Source organism: Chiloscyllium punctatum, chromosome 4 (assembly GCF_047496795.1).
Source record: "Chiloscyllium punctatum isolate Juve2018m chromosome 4, sChiPun1.3, whole genome shotgun sequence".
NCBI lineage: Eukaryota > Metazoa > Chordata > Chondrichthyes > Orectolobiformes > Hemiscylliidae > Chiloscyllium > Chiloscyllium punctatum.
In genome coordinates, this window is record NC_092742.1 from 15,925,349 (window position 1) to 15,953,045 (window position 27,697).

General features: G+C 45.6%; 1 protein-coding gene across 31 annotated transcripts in view; it reads right to left on the reverse strand.

Moving 5' to 3' along the window:
- nrxn3a (neurexin 3a) overlaps nt 1-27,697 on the reverse strand; it is a 2,037,428-nt gene that overhangs the window by 1,167,799 nt on the left and 841,932 nt on the right. For 22 of the 31 annotated variants that reach the window (XR_011960408.1, XR_011960407.1, XR_011960406.1 and 19 more), the window contains one exon: nt 22,645-22,671. The exons of the other annotated variants lie outside the window; for them this stretch is intronic. Coding sequence is in view for 18 of the 22 variants with exons in the window: in XM_072568145.1 (XP_072424246.1) it covers nt 22,645-22,671 (27 nt within the window). In the remaining 4 variants the exon portion in view is untranslated. The remainder of the gene's footprint in view (nt 1-22,644; nt 22,672-27,697) is intronic. 31 annotated transcript variants of the gene reach the window in all.

Sequence of the window (27,697 nt, forward strand, 5' to 3'; positions counted from 1 at the left end):
ATATCCCTCCAAACCCTTCCTATTCATATACCAATCCAAATGCCTCTTAAATGTTGCAATTGTACCAGCCTCCACCACTTCCTCTGGCAGCTCATTCCATACACGTACCACCCTCTGCGTGAAAAAGTTGTCCCTTAAATCTCTTTTATATATTTCCCCTCTCACCCTAAACCTATGCCCTCTATTTCTGGACTCCCCAACCCCAGGGAAAAGACTTTGTCTATTTCTCCTATCCATACCCCTCATAATTTTGTAAACCTCTATAAGGTCAGCCCTCAGCCTCCAACGCTCCAGGGAAAACAGCCCCAACCTGTTCAGCTTCTCCCTATAGCTCAAATCCTCCAACCCTGGCAGCATCCTTGTAAATCTTTTCTGAACCCTTTCAAGTTTCACAACATCTTTCCAATAGGAAGGAGACCAGAATTGCACGCAATATTCCAACAGTGGCCTAACCATTGTCCTGTACAGCCGCAACATGACCTCCCAACTCCTGTACTGAAAATGTGTCACTGGAAAAGCGCAGCAGGTCAGGCAGCATCCAAGGAGCAGGAGAATTGACGTTTCGGGCATGAGCCCTTCTTCAGGAAGGGCTTTTCCAGCAACACATTTTCAGCTCTGATCTCCAGCATCTGCAGTCCTCACTTTCTCCTCCCAACTCCTGTACTCAATATTCTGACCAATAAAAGAAAGCATGCCAAATGCCTTCTTCACTATCCTATCTACCTGCGACTTCATTTTCAAGGAGCTATGAACCTGCACTCCCAGGTTTCTTTGTTCAGCAACACTCACTAGGACCTCACTAGGAACTTACCATTAAGCAATTCAGAACTCCAGGTTGATGCTCCAGAGCTCAATTATCATCATGGCAGATAATAACATTTTCAATCAAAATTCAATCTGGAATGAAAACGCTGACAATGTAACCACTGCCAATTGTTGTAAAAGGTTCTGATGAAAGGTCACTGGATTCAAAATGTTAACGCTGCTTTTTCTCCTCTGATGCTTCCATACCTGCCAGGTTTTTCCAGAAATGTGTCCATTTTGTTTTTGTTTCAGATTTCCAGCATCTGCAGTTCTTTGTTTTATTTTTAGGCAAAATAAATCCATCTCATTCACTCACGTGTTTGTGTGAATTGGGAGGTGTGTTATCTGATCTGAGACAAAAAAAAACTGCAGAACATCCTTTGCCTCCTCCATTGCCACAACGAACCACACCACAAATTGGAGGAACAACACCTTATCTTCCACCTGGGCATCCTGCAGCATGGAGGACTCAACACTGAGTTCTCCAATTTCAAATAACTTCCTTTCCCATACTCTGACTATCCTCCCAGCCCCTCCCTCTCCCTTTCACTCCTCCCTGCCACCAACCATATTCATTCCTCCCATTGACTAACCACATCGTACCCTCTACCTGTCTTCACCCATCTCCACTTCACCACCCTTCCCCTGCCACCCCCTTTATCTGCAGCTCCCCCTACACCCACCCCCAGTCCTGAAGAAGGGTTACACCCGAAACGTTGACTTCTCCACCTCCTGATGCTGCCTGGTTCTTCGAGCATCCTGCCTGCCTGATATCCTTATCAGGTCTGGCCAACATGTGACTCCAGACTCACAGAAATGTGGGGTACTCTTAACTACCCTCTCGGCAAATGGGATAGGCGGGCCTGTTTCCACACTGAAGGGAATCTAATCTAAATGGACCACGATGTGCACATTCCGTGAATGAATTTAAGAAAAGTACAAATTTAAATAGCATTCACATTGCGCCTTTCACACTCAATGTTTTGAAGTGATTTGTCCCTACGGCAGTAATTTTGAAGTGTAGCTGCTGTTATAACAGCAGAAGGGGCTGAATTTGCAGTTCATTTGCACTTCCAGTGGCAAAAAGTCAGAATGTTTGACCACCCATATCAATAAGACACTGTGAGAGACCTCAACAAGCAAAGAGGTGGACTTCTGTCACCTGCTGGAAGGGGATTTCATACTCGAGAACGTACAGCCCATGGGAGTGACTGGAAATGTATTTGGTCCCAACGCTGGAACTCAGTGGGGTTCCCAGCTTGGACTGTGAGCAGGCTCACAAAGTGGTGTTGCAACAGGCATAAGGACCAGGCCTTTTAGATTTTGGAGATGTGCGGAAATCAGACACCTAGGCAGGTGAGGGATGGATTTGGCGCCTCGATTTGAAGATCCACCAGGGAGGCAAAATGAGTGGAGGAAGGGGGTTGGTACGACCTCTGAAGAGATGCTCCCAATGCACATCAGTAAATGAGGTCCTCTCACCTCACCTCACCTCCACTTGCCCTACCCTCCTCCCCTCCACTTACCTCTCCACCTTTTCAACAGCAACGTTTCTTACCTTCCACTGCCCAGTCTATTATGGCAATGGAAAAAGACTGAGGGCAATAATGTCCCACATCGGGGCCTCAGTAGGATGAAGAGCTGGTCAGTACTTTGTTCAGCACCAAATATTTTAGGGGAGTGGTCACCAGGATAAGCAGGATGGCTGTGGGCTCGCATCATTATGTACTTTACAAGTTTCCTCATGCCCCTTGCTGTACGTACGGGAGGATTCAGGGACCTATAAAATCAAACTCAGCAGATTTCCACAAACAGCATTCCTTCAATACCATGCTACTGGGAAATGTTGCCCGAATCTGAGAAAGCAGATGGGGTCTCAGTTTCACACCTCATCGAAACGGTAGTAGCACAGATACCGTGAAGGAGAGTCAGCCTTGATTCTGGCGCTTAGCTCCTGCAGTGGGAACTGAAACTGGAGACTTACAGGGTGGCACATGGCTCAGTGGTTAGCACTGCTGCCTCACAGTGCCAGGGGCCTGGGTTTAAATGCTCTTCCCGTGCTTGTGTGGGTTTCCTCCCACAATCCAAAGATGCAGGTTAGATGAATTGGCCCTGTTAAATTGCCCACAGTGTTCAGGAATGTGGAGGATAGGTAAATATAGGATACAGGAAGGGATCTGGGTGGGTTCCTCTTCGGAGGGTCAGTGTGAACTTGTTGGGCCAAAGGGCCTGTTTCCATACTGTAGGGATTCTGTGGTTTACCTCAGGGACTAAATGGACAATGACTGACACAACGGTGTAAGTGGCCCCTTCCGTCTCAATCGGCAAACTCGAGATTAAGGATTATTCAACATCTATGGCTTATGGACTAGCAATTAGAGTCTTTGACTGAGCAGCAAACCTGAAAGCTTATACAAAAATAAACTAACATGAGGCGTTCGAACACCAGAGGTGATGCAGAGAAAAAGCTGATTTCAAAACAGTAGCTTTTTAATAGGGACATAAAACATCTGAGTGGGAGCTACCACAAATGTGTTGGAAGTAAATATGGAAAATTATTTTAATAAAACCATGGAGTAGGACAATGGAAAAGAATGCACACCTCAATTTCCATTGCTTTGAGTACAACATATAGATTGATAAATCTTTCCACTTCTTGGGGAAGTGAATGGACTTCTGGGTAGTGTTGGAGCCCAAAACTTCAGCATCAATTATGTATGAAACAGAGGCTGTAGTGAGGGTAGGGGATGGGGTGGTGGAAAGAGGAAGATAGGAGAAGGAAGTTGGAGAGGAGGAAGGGGATAGGATGAAGAGCAGGGAAGAGGAATGGGGATGGGGAGGAAGGCAACACAGGAGGGTTAGATGGCACAAGAAGGGGACAAGCATGGGAATGGGGGAAAGAGAAGTGAAGTTCAGGAAGGAGGGATAGATCAAGGGAAGGCAGGAGGAAAGGCGAAGAGAAAGAATGGAAGAAGGAGCAGACATCAGAGGAAAGGTTGGAAAAAGGGAACAGAGGAAAAAGGAAAGGAGAAAGGGGGAACAGAGGAAGGGGAATGGAGGAAGGGAGAGAAGGAGGAAAGGGAAAAGGAAGAGGGGATGGAGGAAAGGAGGGAAAGACAGAAGGGGTGAATGGAGGAAGGGAGGGAAGGAGAGGTGGAAGGGGGCAATGGAGGAAGGGGAGAAGTGGAAGAGGGATGGAGCAAGGGAGGAAAGGAGAAAAAGGAGGTTGGAGCAAGGGAAGAAAAGAGAGGAGGAATGGGCGAGGGAAGAAGGGAAGAAGGGGAAGGGGGATAGAGGAAGGGAGGAAAGGTGAGGAGGAAGGGGGATGGAGGAAGGGGAGAAAGGAAAGGGGGATAGAGGAAAGGAGGAAAGGAGAGGAGGAGGTGGGATGGAGGAAGGAGAGATGGGGAAGGGAGATGGAGGAAGGGAGAAAAGGAGAGGTGGAAGCAGGGATGGAGGAATCAGGGTCAGAAGAAGAGAAGAAAGGAAGGGACAACGAATTGAACGTTCTTTCTACTTAGGTGAATGAAAGTGAAAGAAACAATCTTCCACATTGATGACTTTCTTTCCTATCTGCTTATTGTAAAACACACATTTCAAATTTCTGCTTCTTATTTTAAGTTACTATGTTGTGGGAGTTTCTCTTGATGTCCTTTTAATAAATTGGCTTATATAATTTTGCCCAAACACAACAGAACTATGAAAGTAAATAATTGTGCTAAACTTCAGAAAAATTCCCAAAGTATTTTAACTTTGTTATATATCAATGAACTGGAATTTAAGGGTATATATAAAAACTCATGTTGTGAATAATATCACATATCTGGTTCTGGTTAGTTAAACTTTGCATTAACTTTGTAGAATAAAATTAACTTCATTCATGCACCTTTTGATTGACTCTCATCCTCATCCCACCCATGCTATTGCACAATTTATCCCTATACCCTTTAATCCCAATGCCACTAAGTTTAACCCAACCTCTGTCACTCAGTTGCTCTGCTCCCTCCATCCTCTTCAGTTTCCATTTTCCAGTTGCTCCCTCCCTACCCACTCCTGCATGCACTCGCATGGACAACTCTCCCACTCCTTCCCTCTCCCAGTAACCTCACCACACTACACCCTTACTCACCTCATCACGGGTTGGCTTCCAACTGTCCCAGTTCCTACTCCATGCAAACCACCCCACCACCACCCCCCCAGTCTCCCCCATCTCAATCCATATTTAACCCTTCATTAAGATGGAGGTGTGGGTCACAGTTTAAAGATACAGGGTAGGCCATTAAGGAGTGAAATGGGGGGAAGTGTCTTCACTCTAGGGGTGGAAAGCCTCTGGAATTCTCTGCCTGCAGAAAGACGTTCAGACAAAAACACTTAATGTTTTCAAGAAGGAGTTAGGTACAGTTCTTAGGACTAAAGAAATCAAAGGGTATGAGGAGAAAGTGGGAACTGGGGACTGAGATGAATGATCAGCCATGATCATATTGAACAGTGGTACGGGCTCGATGGGCTGAATGGCCTACTCCTGCCCCTATTCTTCCTGTTTCTATCTTGGTCTCTGAGGTGAGATACTTGATCATGACCAATTAGGTACCTGAGGAGTGTTACAACAATCCCAATGAGGCCTGAGATTCAGTACTGAGTATTCGGTCACAGTTTAAAGATATGGGGTAGGCCACTGAGGACTGAGGTGAGGAGAAATCTCTTCACCCAGAGCCTGTGGAATTCACTACCACAGAAAGCAATTGAGACCAAAATACTGAATGCAAACATAGGAAGAATGTTTTGATGACCAGGAGGTATCCAAACCCAAAGGTTGCAATTTAAGATTGCGGGGTAGACCATTTAGCACTGACATAAGGAGAGGTTTATTCACTCGGGGAGTGGAATTCTCTGCTTTAGGCCTAATTAATCCAACACATGGGTTCTTTTATCCCCAGCCAGCACTTCGACTGCTTTAAACAAAAATCGGAGGCTCACTCTTTGTGCATTCCTTAAATGGTGTTAGATGTGATGCAAGTGCAACATGGGAATAATTCATATTAGCACTTATTTCATTCATATTGTATGAGAATTTAATTCATTGTGTGCTGAACATGAAATGAATCCTCACAGGGCCACTAGAAAGCTTAATTGAAACAAGTCTGCTTAGATTATAGGGACACATTCCAGCCCCGAAGCCTCAAGATAAAATATCCCATTTCCTCATGCTATTTCAGATAAAAATTGATCAAAAAACACCCAAAGGCAAGTTAACAAGGGTTGAAGTGATCCTAGAATCTGGGAACTTTGAATTTTATAGGAGGTCATGGTTTTTTTCAGCAGATAAACTGGCAAGATTTCATTCATTTTAAGCTACAGCTTGCTCTGCTGTCATTCCTTCTTGTATCCTCACCGTTTCAAAAAGCTGATGTGGGTAACCATTCCGAATAAATGTCCTGACGGGGCTAAAGAAAGGGAAGCAGAAGGGGAGTGCAGTGATTGGAACAAGGATGCCCAGGTGAATCTCACTGAGTATGAGTTCCCTGATTGTCCCAACAGCTCCAATTAAGGAGCTCTGGCTAACAGATATAAACAGGAGATCAGGCAGCATCCGAGGAGCAGGAAAATCAACGTTTGAAAGGATTTTGCCCGAAGTATCTATTTTCCTGCTCCTCGGCTGCTGCTTGACCTGCTGTGCACTTCCAGCACTACTCTAATCTTGACTCTAATCTCCAGCAGTACCCAATTTCGCCGAGATATAAACAGGAATCTCAGGGATTCTCCTGAGGTGAAAACAGGCCCTTCAGTCCAACATTATAGTTGGTCAGAGTCCATGTACTGTGCACGTGTAAGTAAAGGGTGACTTGGTGATGGCATTTCAGCCCCTGTGGTGTTCTTTCAGGGAGGAACCCTATAAAATAGTGGACACGGCCTAACAAAGACGTGGCTGTCTTGTCCCTGTGTGTCTGTTTCATGACTCCTCTGTCTATGGTTGTAGGGAGCTATATGAATGAACTTTAACTCAGACAGGTTTCCAGGTAGGTGTGAGGGCAAAACAAAAAGGCATTCAGTTTCAGGCCCAAGTTTTTTAATGCACCTCTTCAATGCTGTTGGTCTCCCTGAACCCTATCCAAATGGAGTGGCGTCTGGCAGGTGAAGAATGGACAGTCCTTGAAGACCTCTAAGCCTCCGAACAAGTGATTGAAAACATAAGAAGAAAGGAGAAGGAGGAAGCCATTCGGCCCTTCAAACCTGCTGTGCCATTCAGTGAGATTATGGCTGATCTGGTTGTGGCCTTCCCTTCACCTTCCTGCCTTTTCCCCTCCCCAGCCCCATAACTGTGCAACTAAAAAACAAAGAATTGTGGATGCTGGAAATCAGAAAACAAACCGAAATTCCTGGAGGAACTCAGCAGGTCTGGCAGTGACTTTGGACAGATAGCAGTGTTAATGGTTTGGGTCCCTTCATCTGAAGAAATGTTAACTTTGCTTTCTCTCCACAGATGCTGCAGGATCTTCAGGTGGCACGGTGGCACAGTGGTTAGCACTGCTGCCTCACAGCGCCAAAGACCTGGGTTCAATTCCCGCCTCAAACTGTGTGAAGTTTGCACGTTCTCTGTGTGGGTTTCCTCCGGGTGCTCCGGTTTCCTCCCACAGTCCAAAGATGTGCAGGTCAGGTGAATTGGCCGTGCTAAATTGCCCGTAGTGTTAAGTTAGGGGTATGGGTGGGTTGCGCTTCAGCGGGGTGGTGTGGACTTGTTGGGCCAAAGGGCCTGTTTCCACACTGTAAGTACTCTAATCTAAAGGACTGACTGAGTTTTCTGACAAATTCTATTTTTCTCCCATAACTCTCTTACCGATTAAAAATCCGTCTAACTTAGCCTTCAATAATATTCTATGACCCAACCTTCAATGCTAACTTGGGAAGAAATTTCTAAATACTAGTCATACTAGTCACTTACTGAGAGACAAAATCTCTATCTTAAGTGTGTCCCCTCATTCAAACAGGTATACAGTCACAGAACAGACCCTTTGGTCCAACCAGTCCATGCCAACCATAATTCCAAGCTAAACTAGACCCTCCTACCTGAACTTGACCCATATCCCTCCAAACTCTTCCTGTTCATGTACTTAACTGAATGCCTTTTAAATGTTAAAAATCACACAACACCAGGTTGTAGTCCAACAGGTTTATTTGGATGGAGTAGCTTTGGTATTGTTTGATTTTTAACTTTGTACACCCCAGCCCAACACCGGCATCTCCAAATCTTTTCAAAGTTGCAACTGTGCCCATATTCACCACTTCCTCTGGATGCTCACTCCACCCAAGAGCCACTCGTTGTGTAAAAATATTGCCCCTCATTTCTGTTTTAGATTTTCTTCCTCTCACTTTAAACCTATTCCCCTTACTCTTAAAATCTCCCACCCTAGGGAAAAGACACCTGCCAGTCACCTTATCTATACCCCTCATGATTTTATAAACCTCTTTAAGATCACCCCTCAACGTCCTATAGTCCAGGTCAAAATAGTCCCAGCCTATCCAGCATCTCCTTATAATTCAAACCCTTCATTCCCAGCAATGTCCTGGTAAATCTCTTCTGAATCCTCTCCAGCTTAATGATATCCTTCCTATAACAAAGTTAAAGATCATACAATAGCAGGTTATAGTCCAATGGGTTTATTTGGAAGCACTTGCTTTCAGAGTACTGCTCCTTCATCAGGTGGTTGCGAAGGAGCAGCGCTCTGAAAGCTAGTGCTTCCAAATAAACCTGTTGGACCATAACCTGATGTTGTGTGATATTCAACTTTGTACACCCCAGTCTATCACTGGCACCTCCAAATCATGACTTCCTATAACAGGGATGCATAACGTAGGAGTCAATCCAAATTGTCAATTACCACATACTTCAGATTACAAGCAGATTAACAACCTATTTGATTTTGCTTGCTCAGTGTCTGCATTGGGAAAGATATGCTGTGTTGCTAACTGGGCACCCTCTACACTGACTAGAGAACATGACTCAACACAAATTGTAGCTTCCTGTTTAACTTGGTGGATCTTGTACCATAATGGGTTAACAGCTGTTAAAATAATAATTAGAGTGCAGCACCAGTGGTGTCAGATTACATGGCACTGACATGAGGATAGAATGTTTGTTGACAGCCATCGAGGTTTAACAGCATGAAAACAGGCCCTTCAGTCCAACATTATTAGTCCAGTCCCCTTTGCCTGTGTTTGGTCCATATCCCTCCACACCTATCCCATCCATGTACCTGTCTAAATGTTTCTTCAATGGCAAAACTGTACTCCCTTCATTGCTACCTGTGGCAGCCTGTTCCAGACACTCACCATCCTCTGTGTAAAAAGGTCCTCTGGACCTTTTTATATTTCTCCCCTCTCACCTTAAACTTACGGCCTCTAGTTTTAGACTCCCCTATCATGGGGAAAGGCTGTTGGCTATCTACATTATCTATGCTTCTTGTGATTTTGTAGACCTCTGTAAGGTTACCCCTCAGTCTCCTACGCTCCAGGGAAAGAAGTCTCAGCTTAAATATGCAACGTATGTTCAATAGTATGGCTTCCAGTCTTTGACTGTCAAAAGCATCTTATACCCTGTCACTGTATTTACCCAAATCATGAATTTGAAAGATTTACATAAATGTGAGGGTAAAGGATGTGTTAGGTTAATTGCATGCCCCACTATTTTGTAAAAGATCATGTATGAAACAAATCGGTCACTGACATCTGCTGTGGTATTTTACTGTGGTATGTGGATTTAAGGCAACAGCATTTAATTGTTCCATTTGAACAGAGCATCATATTTTAGCAGTATTTTAACATATGACCAGCTCTGGTTTGAAAATTGCTTTTGGGAGAAAGAATTAACGTCAATGATTCTGTAATATGTTAGTAAGGTCATGTTGTGGCTGTACAGGACATTGGTGAGGCTACTTTTGGAATACTGCATTCAGTTCGGGTCTCCCTGTTATAGAAAAGATGTTGTGAAACTTGAAAGGGTTCAGAGAAGATTTACAAGGATTTTGCCAGGGTTGGAATGTTTGAGCGATAGGGAGAGGCTGAATAGGCTGGGGCTGTTTTCCCTGGAGCATTGGAGGCTGAGGGGTGACCTTATAGAAGTTTATAAAATCATGAAGGGGCATGAAAAGGGTGAAAATTTATGTCTTTTCCCTGGGGTGGGGAGTCCAAACTAGAGGGCATAAGTTTAAGGTGAGAGGGGAAAGATTTATAAGGGACCGAAGGGACAACGTTTTCATGTAGATGGTAGTGTGTGTATGGAATGAGCTGCCAGAGGAGGTGGTGGAGACTGGCACAATTACAACATTTAAAAGGCATCTGGATGGGTTGATGAGTAAGAAGGGTTTAGAGGGATTTGGGCCAAATGCTGGCAAATGGGACAAGATTATTCTAGGATATCTGATTAGCATGGATGAGATGAACTTAAGGGTCTGTTTCTATGCTGTACATCTCTCTGACTCTATGCCCACAGTGTATACTGTGGATCAGCAGGTAGCATTAATGCCCTTTGGGTCAGTTGATTTTGGAATCACATCTAGAGACAGGAGTGCAAAAACTTTGGTTGAAACTCCAGAACGGTACTGAGGGAGTGCTGCACTGACTTTGGTACGACCTGCTAGTTAAACAATTGGACAGAACCTTGGTCTAAGGTTGACATATCAGTAATTACTGAAATTACTTGGATTTAGAGCAAGTAGAGTGGAGTTATCCTGATATCTTCCCATCAACATTACAAATAGACCACGTGGACACCGCCACTTGCTTTATTTTGAGATCTTGCTGTGCAGATTGGCTGTTGTATTTCCTACAACACTGACAACACTTCAAAGTCACTTCACTGCACACCCTGAGGTCAGGAAAGGTGCCACATATCGCAAGTTTTCCTTTTATAATAACTGAGTTGTTGAAGTAGAAAGAGAGTCTGAAATAGATTTGTGTTAATACAAAATCCGTGGCTTAATGGAGTTCTGAAAGTGAATTTGGATTTTGAATGAGTTAGACTGGCTGTTTGAGGCTCTAAAGGTGGACTTCTGAGAGAGTGATCTATGTTTCTGCTATTATTCTGGGCGGCATGGTAGCTCAGTGGTTAGCACTACTGCCTCACAGTAGTGACTATCTGTGTGAAGGTGGCACATTTTCCCCATGTCTGTGTGGGTTTCTTCCAGGTGCTCCGGTTTCTTCCCAATGTCCAAAGATGTGCAGGCTCGGTGGATTGGCCATGGGGAATAGAGGGTAATGGGATAGGATAAGGGGTGGATTTGGAGCACCAGTGTGGACTCGATGGGCTGAATGACCTGCTTCCACACTGTAGGTATTCTTTGATCAATCCTTGGAAGTGATACAAACAATGTATTGGGAATTCAGTTAATGTTCCTTAGATCCCAGTAATTTACCCGAAACTAACCTTAGAGCAGCATCACTTATGCTTAGTCACTCAATGTGGCAACTCCAACACAACCACATCATGAACTTCCAAACAGCAAGTGTATCTATTCGGAAATTTATAATTGACAAAAAAATGTTTCTTTGGGATCAGTTTACTTGAGGCCTCAACTGTTGTTTGAATAAAGGTAAAAGGAGAGTGTGCAGTGCTCAATCTCAAATAGTTTCCAAAAGAATGGGTATAAGAAAACCATTCAGAATCGGGCATAGTGCCGGTGGGTAAGTTAATGCAAAAAAAACAAAGGACTCAGAGGCTGGAATCATGAAACTAAACCAGAAATTGCTGGAGAAACTCAGCAGGTCTGGCAGCATCTGTGGAGAAAGAAACAGAGTCAGCATTTCAGATCCAGTGACCCTTCCTCAGAAACCGTCTGAAGAGGGGCACCGGACGGGAAACCTTAACACTGTTTCTCTCTCCACAGATGATGCCAGACCTGCAGAATTTCTCCAGCAATTTCTGCTTTTGTATTAGGTTGGTGCACATGTGACTCTTGGGTTGCTATGGTGTACTAGTGAAGTTTGACTGTACTAGTCCCAATTAAAATTACAGTGAAGAATTGCAATCAGATACACCAGGCTATGCAAACTTTGTGCGAATGAAAGAGATAAAAGAAAGCTGATGAATGAGGAGAGAATAAAATACATTTTTCACAGTTTTTTTTCACATGTATATTTTTGTTCAATTGCGGGACTTGGCTGCCCAGTATTGATAGCCCATCCCTATTTGCCCTTGAGAAGGTGGTGGTCAGCTGCCTTCATGAATCACTGCAGTCCACTTGCTGTGGGTTGACCCACAATGCCACTGGGGAAGGAATTCCAGGGTTTTGACCCAATGACTGTGAAGGAATGGTGGTATATTTCCAAGTCAGAGTGGTGAGTGGCTTGGAGGTGAACTTGCCGGTGGTGGTGTTCCCAAGTATCTGTTGCCCTTGTCCTTCTAGATGGACAGGTGCTGTCTAAGAATCTTTGATGAATTTCTGCAGTGCATCTTGTAGCTAGTACACACCGCGGCTAATGAGTGCCGGTGGTGGAGAGATTGAATGTTTGTCGATGTGGTGCCAATCCAGCAGGTTGCTTTGTCCTGGATGGTGTCAATCTTCTTGAGTGTTGTCGGAGCTGCACCCATCCAGGCAAGTGGAGAGTATTTCATCACACTCCTGACTTGTGCCTTGTAGATAGTGGATGGACTTTGGGGTGTCAGGAGGTGAGTTACTCGCCATAGTATAACTCGCCATAATGGTATAACGGCTGCAGAAAGGAAGAATGGTATAACGGCTGCAGAAAGGAAGTTTGAGGGGGATCTGCCTCTGGAGGTAGTATGGGCTGAAGTCAGAAATAGGAAAGGTGCAGTCACCTTGTTGGGTGTTTATTATAGGCCCCCCAATAGCAGCAGAGATGTGGAGAAACAGATTGGGAAACAGATTTTGGAAAGGTGCAGAAGCCACAGGGTCGTAGTCATGGGCGACTTCAACTTCCCAAATATTGATTGGAAGCTCTTTAGATCAAGTAGATTGGATGGGGCGGTGTTTGTGCAGTGTGTCCAGGAAGCTTTTCTAACGCAGTATGTAGATTGTCCAACCAGAGGGGAGGCCATATTGGATTTGGTACTCGGTAACGAACCGGGACAAGTGGTGGGCTTGTTAGTGGGTGAACATTTTGGTGATGGCGACCACAATTCTGTGACTTTCACCTTGGTTATGGAGAGAGATAGGTGCGCACAACAAGGAAGTTTTTACAATTGGGGGAAGGGAAATTACGATGCTGTAAGACAGGATTTGAGGAGCATACGTTGGGAGCATAGGCTGTCAGGGAAGGATGTGGTGGAAATGTGGGACTTTTTCAAGGAGCAGATACGACATGTCCTTGATATGTATGTACCGATCAGGCAGGAAAGAAATGGTCGTGTGAGGGAGCCTTGGTTGACGAGGGAGGTTGAATGTCTAGTAAAGAGGAAGAAGGAGGCTTACATAAGGTTGAGGAAACAAGGTTCAGACAGAGCAGTGGAGGGATACAGGATAGCCAGAAGGGACCTGAAGAAAGGGATTAGGAGAACTAAGAGAGGGCATGAAAAATCCCTGGCGGATAGGATCAAGGATAACCCCAAGGCATTCTATGCGTATGTGAGAAACCTGAGAATGACGAGAACGAGGGTAGGTCCGATCAAGGACAGTGGTGGGAGACTGTGTATTGAGTCGGAAGAGATAGGAGAGGTCTTGAACAAGTACTTCTCTTCAGTATTTACGAACGAGAGGGACCGTATTGTTGAAGAGGAGAGTGTGAAACGGACTGATAAGCTAGAAGAGATACCTGTTAGGAAGGAAGATGTGTTGGACATTTTGAACAACTTGAGGATAGACAAGTCCCCCGGGCCTGACGGGATATATCCTAGGATTATGTGGGAAGCAAGAGAGGAAATTGCAGTACCGTTGGCAATGATCTTCTCGTCTTCACTGGCAACGGGGGTGGTACCAGGGGACTGGAGAGTAGCGAATGTTGTGCCCCTGATCAAAAAAGGGAATAGGGATAACCCTGGGAATTACAGGCCAGTTAGTCTTACTTCTGTGGTAGGCAAAGTAATGGAAAGGGTACTGAGGGATAGGATTTACGAGTATCTGGAAAGACACTGCTTGATTAGGGACAGCCAGCACGGATTTGTGAAGGGTAGGTCTTGCCTTACAAGTCTTATTGAATTCTTCGAGGAGGTGACCAAGCATGTGGATGAGGGTAGAGCAGTGGATGTAGTGTACATGGATTTTAGTAAGGCATTTGATAAGGTTCCCCATGGTAGGCTTATGCGGAAAGTCAGGAGGCATGGGATAGAGGGAAATTTGGCCAATTGGATAGAAAACTGGCTAACCGGTCAAAGTCAGAGAGTGGTGGTAGATGGTAAATATTCAGCATGGAGTCCAGTTACAAGTGGAGTTCTGCAGGGATCAGTTCTGGGTCCTCTGCTGTTTGTAATTTTTATTAATGACTTAGAGGAGGGAGTCGAAGGGTGGGTCAGTAAATTTGCAGATGATACAAAGATAGGTGGAGTTGTGGACAGTGAGGAGGGCTGTTGTCGGCTGCAGAGGGACTTAGATATGATGCAGAGCTGGGCTGAGGAGTGGCAGATGGAGTTCAACCCTGCCAAGTGTGAGGTTGTCCATTTTGGAAGAACAAATAAGAATGCGGAATACAGGGTTAATGGTAGGGTTTTTGGTCAGGTGGAGGAACAGAGGGATCTTGGGGTCTATGTACATAGATCTTTGAAGGTTGCCACTCAGGTGGATAGAGTTTGTAAGAAGGCCTATGGAGTATTATCGTTCATTAGCAGAGGGATTGAATTCAAGAGTCATGAGGTGATGTTGCAGCTGTACAGGACTTTGGTTAGGCCACATTTGGAGTACTGTGTGCAGTTCTGGTCGCCTCACTTTAGGAAAGATGTGGAAGCTTTGGAGAGGGTGCAGAGAAGATTTACCAGGATGTTGCCTGGAATGGAGAGTAGGTCGTACGAGGATAGGTTGAGAGTTCTCGGCCTTTTCTCGTTGGAACGGCGAAGGATGAGGGGTGACTTGATCGAGGTTTATAAGATGATCAGAGGAATAGATAGAGTAGACAGTCAGAAACTTTTTCCCCGGGTACAACAGAGTGTTACAAGGGGACATAAATTTAAGGTGAAGGGTGGAAGGTATAGGGGAGATGTCAGGGGTGGGTTCTTTACCCAGAGAGTGGTGGGGGCATGGAATGCGCTGCCCGAGGGAGTGGTAGAGTCAGATTCATTGGCGACCTTTAAGCGGCATTTGGATAGGTACATGGATGGGTGCTTAATCTAGGATAGAAGTTCGGCACAACATCGTGGGCCGAAGGGCCTGTTCTGTGCTGTATTGTTCTATGTTCTATGTTCTATAGTATCCATAGTCTCTGACCTGCTCTTGTAGCCACTGTGTTTATGTGGTGAGTCTAGTTGAGCTTCTTGTCAATGGTAACCCCAAGGATGTTGACACTGAGGGATTCACTGATGGTAATACCGTTGAATGTCAAAGGGTGGTGGTTAGAGTGTTTCTTGTTGGTGATAGTCATTGTCTGGCATTCATGTGGCACGAATGTTACTTGCCACTTGTCAGCCGAAGCCTGGATTTTGCCCAGATCTTGTTGCATTTGAGCACAGAGTGCTTCAGTATCTGAGGAGTTCTGAGTAGTGGTGAACACTGTTCAATCATTGGCGATAATCCCCACTTCTGACCTTATGACAGAGGGAAGATCATTGATGAAGCAGCTGAAGATTGTTGGGCCTAAGACACTACCCTGAAGGACTCCTGCAGAGATGTCCTGCAGCTGAGATGACTGACCATCCACATCCACAACCATCTTCCTTTGTGCCAGGTATGACTCTAACCAGTGGAGTGTTTGCCCCCTGATCCCCATTGATTCCAGTTTTGCCAGGGATCCTTTGATGATACACTCGGTCAAATGCACCCTTGATGTCAAGGGCTGTCACTCTCACCTCACCTCTGGAATTCAGCTCTTTCATCCATGTTTGAACCAAGGCTGTAATGAGATCAGGATCAGAGTGACCCTGGCGAAGCCCAACCTGGGCGTCACTGAGCAGATAGTCGCTGAGCAGGTGCTGCTGGATAGCACTGTTGATGACCCCTTCCACCAATTCACTGATGATGGAGAGTACACTGATTGGCTTGTAATTGGTTGGGTTGGATTTGTCCTGCTGTTTGCGTACCTGGGCAATTTTCCATATTGTTGGGTAGATGCCAGTGCTGTAACTGTACTGGAAGAGCTTGGCTAGGGGAGCAGCATGTTCAGGAACACATGTCTTCAGTACTACTGCCGGAATGATATCAGGGCCCATTGCCTTTGCAGTATCCAGTGCATTCAGTCGTTTCTTGATATCACGTGGAGTGAATCGAATTGGCTGGAAACTGGTATCTGTGATGCTGGGGACCACCGGAGGAGCCCAAGATGGAACATCCACTCGGCACTTCGGAATGAAGATATTTTTGTATGTATCAGCTTTATCCTTTGCACTGATGTGCTGAGCTCCTCCATCATTGATGATGGGGATATTTGTGGAGTCTCCTCCTCCAGTGAATTGTTTAATTGTCCACCACCATTCATGACTGGATGTGGAATGACTGCAGAGCTTCAATCTGATCCGTTGGTTGTGGGATCGCTTAGCTCTGTTAATCACTTGCTGTTTAAGCCATTTGGCATGCAAGTGGTCCTGTTTGGTACCTTCACCAGGTTAACACCTCATTTTTAGGTGCTCCTGGCATGCCCTCCTGCACTCTCCATTGAACCAGGGTTGATCCCCTGGCTTGATGGTAATGGTTGAGTGGGGGATATGCCATGGCATGAGATTACAGATTGTGCTGGAGTACAATTCTGCTGCTGTTGATGGCCCACAGCACCTCATGGATGTCCAGTCTTGAGCTGCTAGATCAGTTTGAAGTCTGTCCCATTTCACACAGTGATATTGCCACACAGCACAATGGAGGTTATTCTCAATGTGAAGGTGGGACTTTGTCTCCACAAGGACTGTGCGGTGGTCACTTTTACCTATACTGTCAGGGACAGATGCTTCTGCAGCCAGCAGATTGGTAAGGATGAGGTCGAGTATGTTTTTACCTTTTACTGGTTCCCTCACCACCTGCCCCAGACCCAGTCTGGCAGTTATATCCTTTAGGACCCAACCAGCTCGAACAGTAATGCTGCTGCCAAGCCACCCTTGATGGTGGACAGTGAAATCCCCCATCCAGAGTACGTTTTGCATCCTTGCCAGCCTCAGTATTTCCTCTAAGTGTTGTTCAACATTGAGGAGCACTGATTCATCGGCCGAAGGAGGATAGTATGTGGTAACCATGCCCATGTTTAACCTGAAGCCATGAAACTTCACTGGGTCCAGACTCGATATCAAGGACTGCCAGGGGAACTCCCTCCTGACTGTATCCCACTGTGCCACCACCTCTGCTGGGTCTATCCTGCCGGTGGGACAAGACATATCCAGGGATGGTAATGGTGGTGTCTGGGGTGTTATCTGTAAGGTATGATTCTGTAAGAATGACTATGCCGGGCTGTTGCTTTACTAGTCTGTGAGACAACACTCCTAATTTTGGGACTAGCCCCCAGGTGTTGGTAGGGAGGACTCTGCATAGTCAAAAGGGCTGTTTGTGTTTTTGCCATGGTCTTTTTCGGTTCCGAGGTCGATGCAATGTGGTCCATCCAGTCTCATTTCTTTGTTGTGACTTCCGAGCGATTGATACAATTGAGTGGCTTGCTAGACCATTCAGAGGGTAGCAGAGAGTCAACCACATTGTTATGGCTCTGGAGTCACATGTAGGCCAGATCAGGTAAGGATGGCAGATTTCCCTTCCGAAAGAACATCAATGAATTAGATGGGTTTATCCGACAATTGACAATGGTTTCATAGTCATCAGTCGACCCTAAATTCCAGATTTTTAAAAATTTAATTCAAATTCCACCATCTGCCGTGACAGGATTTAAACCCAGGTCCCCTTAATATTATACTGGCTTTCTGGATTAATTGCCGAGCGAATAAGATGCGATGAGGAACAACCCTGTAATTGTTTCGATATTCTTTTGGTCTTTTATGTTTTCTAATCAACCTGTGCAGGAATATTGACTGAAGACAACAAATGCTGGAGATCACAGCAGGTCGGGCAGCATCCATGGAGAGACAGCAAGCTAATGCTTCAAGTCTAGATGACTCTTCATCACAGCACGTTGAAGCTCCACTGAAGAGTCATCTACACTCGAAATGTTAGCTGGCTGTCTTTCCACAGATGCTGCCTGAACCACTGTGACCTCCAGCATTTATTGTTATCAGTACAGATTGCAGCATCTGCAGTAATTTGCTCCGACTTGTACAGGTCCATAATTACATATCTCTGGAGCTGGGAGAACTTGAAGCTGGGCCTCCTGGCCCAGAGATAGGGACAGTACCACTGCAAAACAAGAACACTTCTGTACGTTTACTTAATGTCTTTTTTCTGAACTTTACCCATTTATCTAATGATTCTTTACTCTGCTTGGCTCCCGCTGAAACCCCTGACTGTTTGCGGGTTATACTCCATTGTTGTACATTCTTGTATGGCTGCTGCTGCTGCTATGATTTCCACAAAGACACTTCATCCAAAATCAAATACGGCTTAAATTACAGTCAACCTGAAAATTGGGAATTTGCTGATAAATAATGTTTTTTTTGCCGAAAATTAAAACCAAGGTTCTTGCGACTGTGTCATGCCCTAAAATTCCCCTGAAAGAATGTTGCTACAATGGCTGACAGGGGAATGAAATTGGCTCTGTACACAGCAAAATTCTAAATTGCAGAATATTTCAGTAGTTGCAGAGAAACAAAGTGTCTTACTTTTTCACATGTGCCTACAAATAGCATTGCCTAAGGGAAACTGGAGCATTTAAGGTGCCTCTCACAAAAAAAAACACTTCATCTGAACAAAATAAACATCAAGGCTTTAATTGCTTTCTTTGCTTTGTTTTACTCTCACCTGCTGCAGTGATTTTACTGAATAACTTTGGATGAAGGGATCATCAGTTCAATCCCCTTTGACATTTTGGGGAGGAACCACTTGATCAGGTTCAACAGAATAAGCCTTTCAAAGCATTTTATCTTGGGAAAGTTTTTTTGAGGAAAACAAAGTTGGCCAAGGCACAGAAGCCACAATAATGATAATTAATTGGTTTTAGGATGTCCAAGAGGCATTTTCCTCATATACTGACATACATTCTGATTTACCTTTACGTTTTGGTATTTTTTGCAAATCGTCCTGATGACAGCAGGGCAAAGGCCTTTGATAAAATGAGCCTTCTTTCAGCAACGTTCAAGTATTGGTCTGAAGAAAGCAGCTGAGGCCAAAACATTGAATGCTTCAAGAAGGAGTTCAATATAGTTCTTAGGGCTAAAGGGATTGTACGGTATGAGGAGAAAGTAAGAACAGGGGACTGAGTTGAATGATCAGCTAGTGTTTTTTATGCACTTTTTTTATTCATGAGTGGGACACGATATTATTGGCAGGCCAGCACTTTATTGCCTGTCCCGAGCTGCCCATGAGAAGTTGGTACTGAGTTGCCTTCTTGAATTGCTGCAGTCCATTTGCTGTAGGTAGACTCACAATGCTGTTAGGGAGTGAATTCCAGGATTTTTGACCCAGTGACAGTGAAGGAATGGGGACACATTTGCAAGTCAGGATGGTGAATGGCTTGGAGGGAAATTTCAGGATGATAGTCTTCCTATGTATCTGCTGCCCTTGTACTTTAAACGAAAATGGTCATGCATTTGGAAGGTGCTGTCTAAGGATCTTTAGTGAATTTCTGCACTGCATCATATAGATAGTACACACTGCTATCACTGAGCATTGTTGGTGGAGGGAGTGGATGTTTGTGGATGTGAGGTCAATCAAAGGGGGCTGCTTTGTCTTGAATGGTGTCAAGCTTCCTGAGTGTTGTTAAAGCTGCTCACATTGAGGATATCCACCCATGTTTCTATGTTTACCAAGTGTTAAGTGTACCAAGTTACCAGCCTTAAGCGATTATAACCTCTTACAGAGTCATACAGCACAGAAACAGACCCTTCGGCCTAACCAGTCCATGCCGTACATAATCCCAAACTCAGCTCATCCCTTCTAACCTTCCCTATTCCTGTACTTATCCAAATATTTTTTATCTTCCCATTTTGTATGTTTCTGTGTTACCAAATGACAAAACAATAAATAATAGTTTTGTCTGACTTAAGCTTTTCCAGAATGTTTTTGAGGAATGGAACATTTGTGGTAAATATTCTCCAAGTCGTGGAGATTTCTTAGACCTTTAAAAATGGTAGACCGGACCTGGACGTGAAAACTACAACTAATCGCATTTCTGGTCATAAAGGGGAAAAGAGCAGGATGTGAACCCTTACGTGAAGGGATCTCAATTTCAGCAGGCTCATTTGAATCCGGTGTTACGAGGAAATTTCCTGACTCGAGCGAGCTGCCTCAGGAGGGAAAATCCAGTGCATATTGTTGCACACACAAGGCAGCTCTCAAAATATGCAGTGTGTGAATTTGTACCTGAAAGGCCCCGAGATGTCCATGGAACGTTAATCATGAGGATAACCACAGAAAACAGAGTGACAGAATAGGTGAGAAATCTGCTCACAGGCTGGATGTTGCCCACAGGTTTGAGTCATATTCCAGGACCAAAGCTGCCTATGGGTGGTTGGGCCTCTGACAGAGCTAGGGCCAGGTTGGGTTGAGGGGGGGACTGGGGAAGAGAAAGTTGTGAACACAACCCATTCCATCATGCAAGCCAATCTTCCATCCATGACTCCATCTACACTTCTCATTACCTCGGCAAGGCAGCCAAAATCATCAAAGACCCCTTCCATCCTGGTTATAATCTCTTTCAACCTCTTCCTACAGGCAGAAGATACAAAATCTTAAACACACTCATCAACAGGTTCAAGAACAGCTTCTTCCCGCCGTTATTAGACTGCTGAATGGACCTCTCAAATTTTTATGTACCTGTGACAATCATAAATCAAATTAAAAGAAAAGGAGTCTCTAAGGAACAATTATGCTGTGACCCCAACATAGAAAGTAAGAGTAGGAAGAGGCCATTCAGCCCTTCTGTGCTACTCCTGTATTCAATATGTGAAGGATTGATCATCCAACTCACTTCCTGCTTAATCTGCGGAAGTTGCATTTTGAATAATGCTTTTATGTGATAGAAGATTGTGTCAGTTGCTTTGAAAATACCTTGTTTGCTCATTTATTTCTGCTGTATTCTTAAGAATTCATACTTCCCTTGTGTGCTGTGCTTTATGTCCAATGGAGGGTTGGTAATTGTTAAGAATAATGATGCACATTTCTGACTCTCCAATTCTGCTGTCAGTCCAAGTACCTGATATGTCAACCCAAATAAAAAGCTCTTGACATTACAGGATGGTATCACCTCATCAGTAAGTTTGCCAAAATGAGATAGCAGCCCCTGAAAATCCAAAAGCAACCCCTGAAAATCAAACCGAGAGGTCACCCTCAAAAAAATCAAGGTAGAATCAACAGGATACAAAACACTAAAAACCAATTCTCAGACCTGGTGATCAGAATGAGAAAGCAACTGAATATGCTGGCCACATAAAAACAAAAATAATAGAGTCCTTTTCCCAGGTTAGATTGCCTTGCTGTGGGAGAATACTGGTTGTGCAGATTTAATTATTTGTTGCGTAAAATGCATATAGACTTTCAGATCTATATAAAGCCATTTGTTTGGAAAATAACTGGTATGTCTACCAGCCATAAAGTAGAGGATAAAAATATATATATTTGAATGCAGTCACAGAATGGAAATGAAATGGACTACTCACACCTTGAAGATACGTGGATTCTGGGTCACTTGCAATTTCCAGGGAGGAATCCCAATGAGATTGTTTTACTTCCTGAGTCTCCTACAAAAACACCTTCCACCATTTCTACCTTCAAAGCTTCTACCACCACAAGAGCCAAAGCTAGTGGATGCACAAGAACATCGACACTACAGTTTCCTTTCCAAACCCCACCCATCTCCCTAAATTGGAACTATGTCATCACTCTTCCGCTGTCGCTAAGTCAAAATCCCTCCCTAGCAGCACTCGAGGTGCAGCTGGATTGCAACAATACAAATCGACAGCTCATCGTTATCTCCTCAATATTAATTAGGGATGGGCGAGCGATGTTAACCTTACCAGTAACACTCAGGTCCTATGAGAAACCTTTTTAAGATGTTGCAGATTGTGTTATACGTGGTTTGATGGAAAATCGAGTAGAACCTTTTCCAGCAATGAACATTCAGTCACCCTCAATGGCCCAGATTATCATAAATTATCTCTAATCCTTTGATTTACTGCTTTTACATTGCTCGTGAAAGGGCTACACCTATTTATTTGTTTTGTGACTGCAGAAACCTTCAGCATTTTGTTACCCATTCAGCCATTTAAGGCATGCAGATAATTACTACAGCACAGTCAAATGCCATTAAACTTTCATCTGATGAAGAACACAATGAATTTTCAGTGGCACAGCTTACTAGTGGTGTGATTAGCACCACATAACAGAATTTCAAAATCGAGATCCATCGGTTTGGTATCCAATAACTTTTCTGTATGGAAGAGTCGAACAGACAAAGGAAATTAGAACTTTGCACATTTTACTGGGTTTTTTTAATGATATTTGACTGCGGGGTTATTGTAACTCAGATCTTTGGCATATTCAGAAAGTTAACCTCTGCAGTCTTTTCCCCAGTGTATCTAGGGACACAACAACAGACATATTAAGCAATTCTTTTAAACATGATAAAAGCATTAAGAAACAAAATGAAACTTGAACAATGACTTACTGGAGTTACAGTTAATCCTGATACAGTCTAGACGGGGAAGAATAAATGAAAGATGAAATCGTATCCTTCAAGGTAACAGCTGCAGACATCCAATAACAATAAGTCCACCCTTCCGGGGACAGACACACGCAAGGAGGTGGCCATTTTACTTCACCCTTCATATCACATAGACATCAACGATCTTCATACAATGAGACTCAAACATAGATTTGTACCCTCCATACAACAGAATTCTCACTGCAATTTTGCACATGACGCTATACTTATTTTCTAGCCCCACTGCAGTAGCAGAAGCTTATGTCTCTCCAGGGAAAAAAAAATGAACACCGTTTTTTTCAACATTTGTTTGCACGCTCTTCTCCTGCACCCCCCTCCCACCCACCCACACACCCCTTCAGCTCCCCCCCCCCCTACCACCTCTAGCTATAAAATGGCCACTTGCAAACAGCTAACCAAATGAACACCCAAACCGAGATTTCGTGGAGATCGTTTCAATTGTCAGTCTCAAAGGTGACTGGCTCAACCATTTCACAAACTCATGACCAACTAGCCTGCCAAATACGGACTAAGGAAGCTGTCGAAGAGAGCATTTAGCAAGAAGATGGGTGAGCAGTGTTTTGGCAGGGCCAGTAATCTTTGAAAGGTCAAGTCAGTTTCTCAAGGACTTTGTTGTGTTGAAAGTGTTAAGTACGCGAGAAAGCAAATATGAGAATTATGCCAATCTTTCTCAAACCTTACTTGCAGATCGAAGTCAGAAGTTAAGAGCAGTAGATTGTTGTTTCAGATTGTTATGTCCAGCAGAAGTATTGACACAGGTGAGATGCTTTCATCGATTATGAAATGGATTTCCACCACTTTTATTTTCGTAAGAGAATGATCTTTGTCATTCCTTACACTCAATTTTGATGCATTTCTTAATCCAATTAAAGCTGTTGAACCTGTACTTCCCTCACTTTTGTTGTTTTCGACAGACAGGTATTTTTGTTTTGCAAACTTGGTTTAAGCGTCATTATTGATTTTCATGAAGCATTATGAATTTCAATAATATGTATTAAGTCAATCTCACTTCCAGCTCCCAGAACTTGGACTCTGCTGAGAAATCCTTGAGAAACAACAAGGAGGAAAGCTACATCAACAATCTGGGTTCGGTTTCATGTGGCCAGGTTTGTCATGTGTCGTCAACCGCAACAGAAAAGTGGGTGCAAACAGCCGCGGACCATTCGGCACAATCACCATACAGAGGCCGTGATACCTTTTGGGAGTGGGGGCTACGTAACTTTCCTTCATCATTGTATGCCCAATCTGAAACCCAACTGTTCAACAACAACGATAAAGGAGCGCTGTTCCTTAACTCAAAATGTTCGATGTGTGTGCAGGAAGTTATGATGGGCTCCCAGGTGCTATGAGGTGCAGGTACCTGAGCAGAAGTTGGATATCATTGGTGATTATGGAACTCCATCAGATTTGTCGGATTTTAAAGCAATTATGGTGTTAGCATTTCCAAACTCAGAGAATAAATCATTCTTTATTATATCAGCAACTTCAATCAAGCGAAATGATATCACATACTTGGATTCCCACTTAATTATGAGATTAAAGGAAAGCTGTTTTATTCTTTGTGACTTTTCTGTCAGCCATTAAGTACTTGTTTTCGCAAGATTCCCAGTGGTTCAGTTGGTAGATGGACAAATATGGTAGCGATTTACATAAGTGAATGTTCTGCAAAGTTTAATCTTGCATGCTGAATTCAGTGATTTCAAACTGGGTGTCAACAGGGAGGTCTTAGAGTTAAGTTCAATGCTCACAACGTAAATGTAGAGGATGGGAAGGGACAGAGCACACTTGTTGAGGGTGATTGTTTCTGATCACTTGTCTGGGATGGATCACCTGAGGAACCTCGGTGACCGGATGAGACAGAAGTGACTGGTGCTCAGGATCTGACCATATGAGAAAGGGAGCAATGTTCACAATGGCTGAGATCTTGAGAGGTGGAGACATGCAAAGGGAAATCTTTCATTTCTTTTCTCGTCAATCAAATTCTTGGAATACGGAGACCTCCCGGTCCTGAATTTTTGGATCTGATGGACCCTGAATGCAAGGAGCTGTGACAGTGATGAGGAAAAGGACAATTATTAACATTGCATTGACAGAAGACTGTCTGGCTGGCTAATCCTGAAAGCCTGGGCTCCTTCTCAAGGACACAGGCATTTACTACTGCATTCTGTCAATCATTCCAAGTTTAACATTTGGAGCCTTGACCTGACCACAAAGTGTGTCCAATTCTCAGTCAGATCAAACAAACAATCATGTGTCTGATGCAAACGAACAGGCAACTACAAAGGAAATTAAAAATTGGTTCAGAATTAATTGTAGTAGCCATGCTGTCTGAGAAGTGTGGAAGAATGGATAAATGAATTTTGAAATAATTATTTATTACAGAGAGCCAAATAGAGATTTTATAGTGAAAAATGTGATCAGATGTGGCCTAACATTTGACTCCTTAGACTCGCTTTGAGACTCAATGCGACATATTTCCGCTCCAGTTCCATGAAATAAGCTAAGCAATTATTTTCATCTATTTAAATGAGCCCTTAACTGCTTCAGAAGCTGCACTGATCTACAGTGCAGGTGATGGGAATCTTGATCGAAGATACAGTAGACACTGAAGTTCTTCTCCTTAAAAGCTCCAGCGACCTGTATTATAAAGTAACATGCTTAGGGGCTACCTCGCACTGTTGCCGGAGCTAACAGTGGTGGAGTTTGGTGACTGGAGTGGGTCTGTGGTAGGCCTATAGCAAGGGCAGATGGGACATTGGCTGCTGCAGTTTCTGATGCTCACTGCAGGTCGTTGCCTGCGGTGGACCCGAAGTGGGGCTGTGTCCTTTCTAAGATATAAGGCTGAGTTCAGCATGGTCTGGTGATGAGGTTCCGTGCTGTATATCTTTACTTTTCTATGAGGTTCCGGCACAGTCTGGAGGCAAGGTCGGCGTAGTCTCGCAAGGGTGGGGGGGCAAGGGGGGTCTTGGTGCAGTCTGGAGGGAAGGACCCAGTGCGTCTGGAGAGGAGGTCATGGTGTGGTCTGGAGGGGCAATGTTGGTGCGGTCTGGAAGGGAGGACCCAGTTACTCTGGAGAGGAGGTCTCAGTACAGTCTGGAGGGAGGGTCTCAGTACGGTCTAGAGGGAGGGTCTCAGTGCGGTCTGGGCAGGGGGTCTCAGTACAGTCTGGGCGGGAGCCTCAATACGGTCTGGGCAGGAGTCTCAGTAGGGTCTGGGTGGGAGTCTCAGTACAGTCTGGGCAGGGGTCTCAGTACAGTCTGGGCAGGGGTCTCAGTACAGTCTGGGTGGGGTCTCAGTATGGTCTGGGCAGGGGTCTCAGTGCGGTCTGGAGGGAGGATTTCAGTACGGTCTGGATGGGGGTCTCAGTGCGGTCTGGGCAGGGGATCTCAGTGCGGTCTGGAAGGAGGGTCTTAGTGCAGTATGGGCAGGGGGTCTCAGTACAGTCTGGAGGGAGGGTCTCAGTGCAGTATGGGCAGGGGGTCTCAGTACAGTCTGGGCAGGAGCCTCAATACGGTCTGGGCGGGAGTCTCAGTAGGGTCTGGGTGGGGTCTCAGTACAGTCTGGGCAGGGGTCACAGTACAGTCTGGGTGGGGTCTCAGTGCGGTCTGGAGGGAGGGTCTCAGTACGGTCTGGACGGGGGTCTCAGTGCGGTCTGTGTGGGGGTCTCAGTACGGTCTGGGCGGGGGTCTCAGTACGGTCTGGGCGGGGGATCTCAGTACGGTCTGGGCTGGGGTCTCAGTGCAGTCTGGGTGGGGGTCTCAGTACGGTCTGTGCAGGGGTCTCAGTATGGTCTGTGCGGGGGTCACAGTGCGGTCTGCGCGGATGTCTCAGTGCGGTCTGGGCAGGGTCTCACTGCGGTCTGCGCGGATGTCTCAGTGCGGTCTGCGCGGATGTCTCAGTGCGGTCTGCGCGGATGTCTCAGTGCGGTCTGGGCGGCTGTCTCAGTGCGGTCTGGGCAGGGTCTCAGTGCGGTCTGCGCGGATGTCTCAGTGCGGTCTGCGCGGATGTCTCAGTGCGGTCTGGGCAGGGTCTCAGTGCGGTCTGGGCAGGGGGTTTCAGTGCAGTCTGGGTGGGGGATCTCAATGCGGTCTGGGCAGGGTGTCTCAGTGCGGTCTGGGTGGGGGATCTCAATGCGGTCTGGGCCGGGGGTCTCAGTGCGGTCTGTGTGGGGGTCTCAGCGCGGTCAGGGTGGGGGTCTCAGTGCAGTCTGGGTGGGGGTCTCAGTGCGGTCTGGGCGGGTGTCTCAGTGCGGTCTGTGTGGGGGTCTCAGCGCGGTCAGGGTGGGGGTCTCAGTGCAGTCTGGGTGGGGGTCTCAGTGCGGTCTGTGCAGGGGTCTCAGCACGGTCAGGGCGGGGGTCTCAGTGCGGTCTGGGCAGGGTCTCAGTGCGGTCTGCGCGGATGTCTCAGTGCGGTCTGGGCAGGGTCTCAGTGCGGTCTGCGCGGATGTCTCAGTGCGGTCTGCGCGGATGTCTCAGTGCGGTCTGCGCGGATGTCTCAGTGCGGTCTGGGCAGGGTCTCAGTGCGGTCTGCGCGGATGTCTCAGTGCGGTCTGGGCGGATGTCTCAGTGCGGTCTGGGCGGCTGTCTCAGTGCGGTCAGGGCGGGGGTCTCAGTGCGGTCTGGGCAGGGTCTCAGTGCGGTCTGGGCAGGGTCTCAGTGTGGTCTGGGCAGGGTCTCAGTGTGGTCTGGGCGGGTGTCTCAGTGTGGTCTGGGCAGGGTCTCAGTGTGGTCTGGGCGGGTGTCTCAGTGCGGTCTGGGTGGGGGGGTCTCAATGCGGTCTGGGCAGGGGGTCTCAATGCGGTCTGTGCAGGGGAATCAGTGCGGTCTAGGCTGGGGTCTCAGTGCGGTCTGGGCTGGGGTCTCAGTGCGGTCTGGGTGGGTGTCTCAGTGCGGTCTAGGCGGGGGTCTCGGTACAATCTGGAGAGGAGTGTGTTGGTGCAGTCTGCTTGAAGGACTGTAATGCTGATCGTTTAATTCTTTATTTCTTTCTAATATTG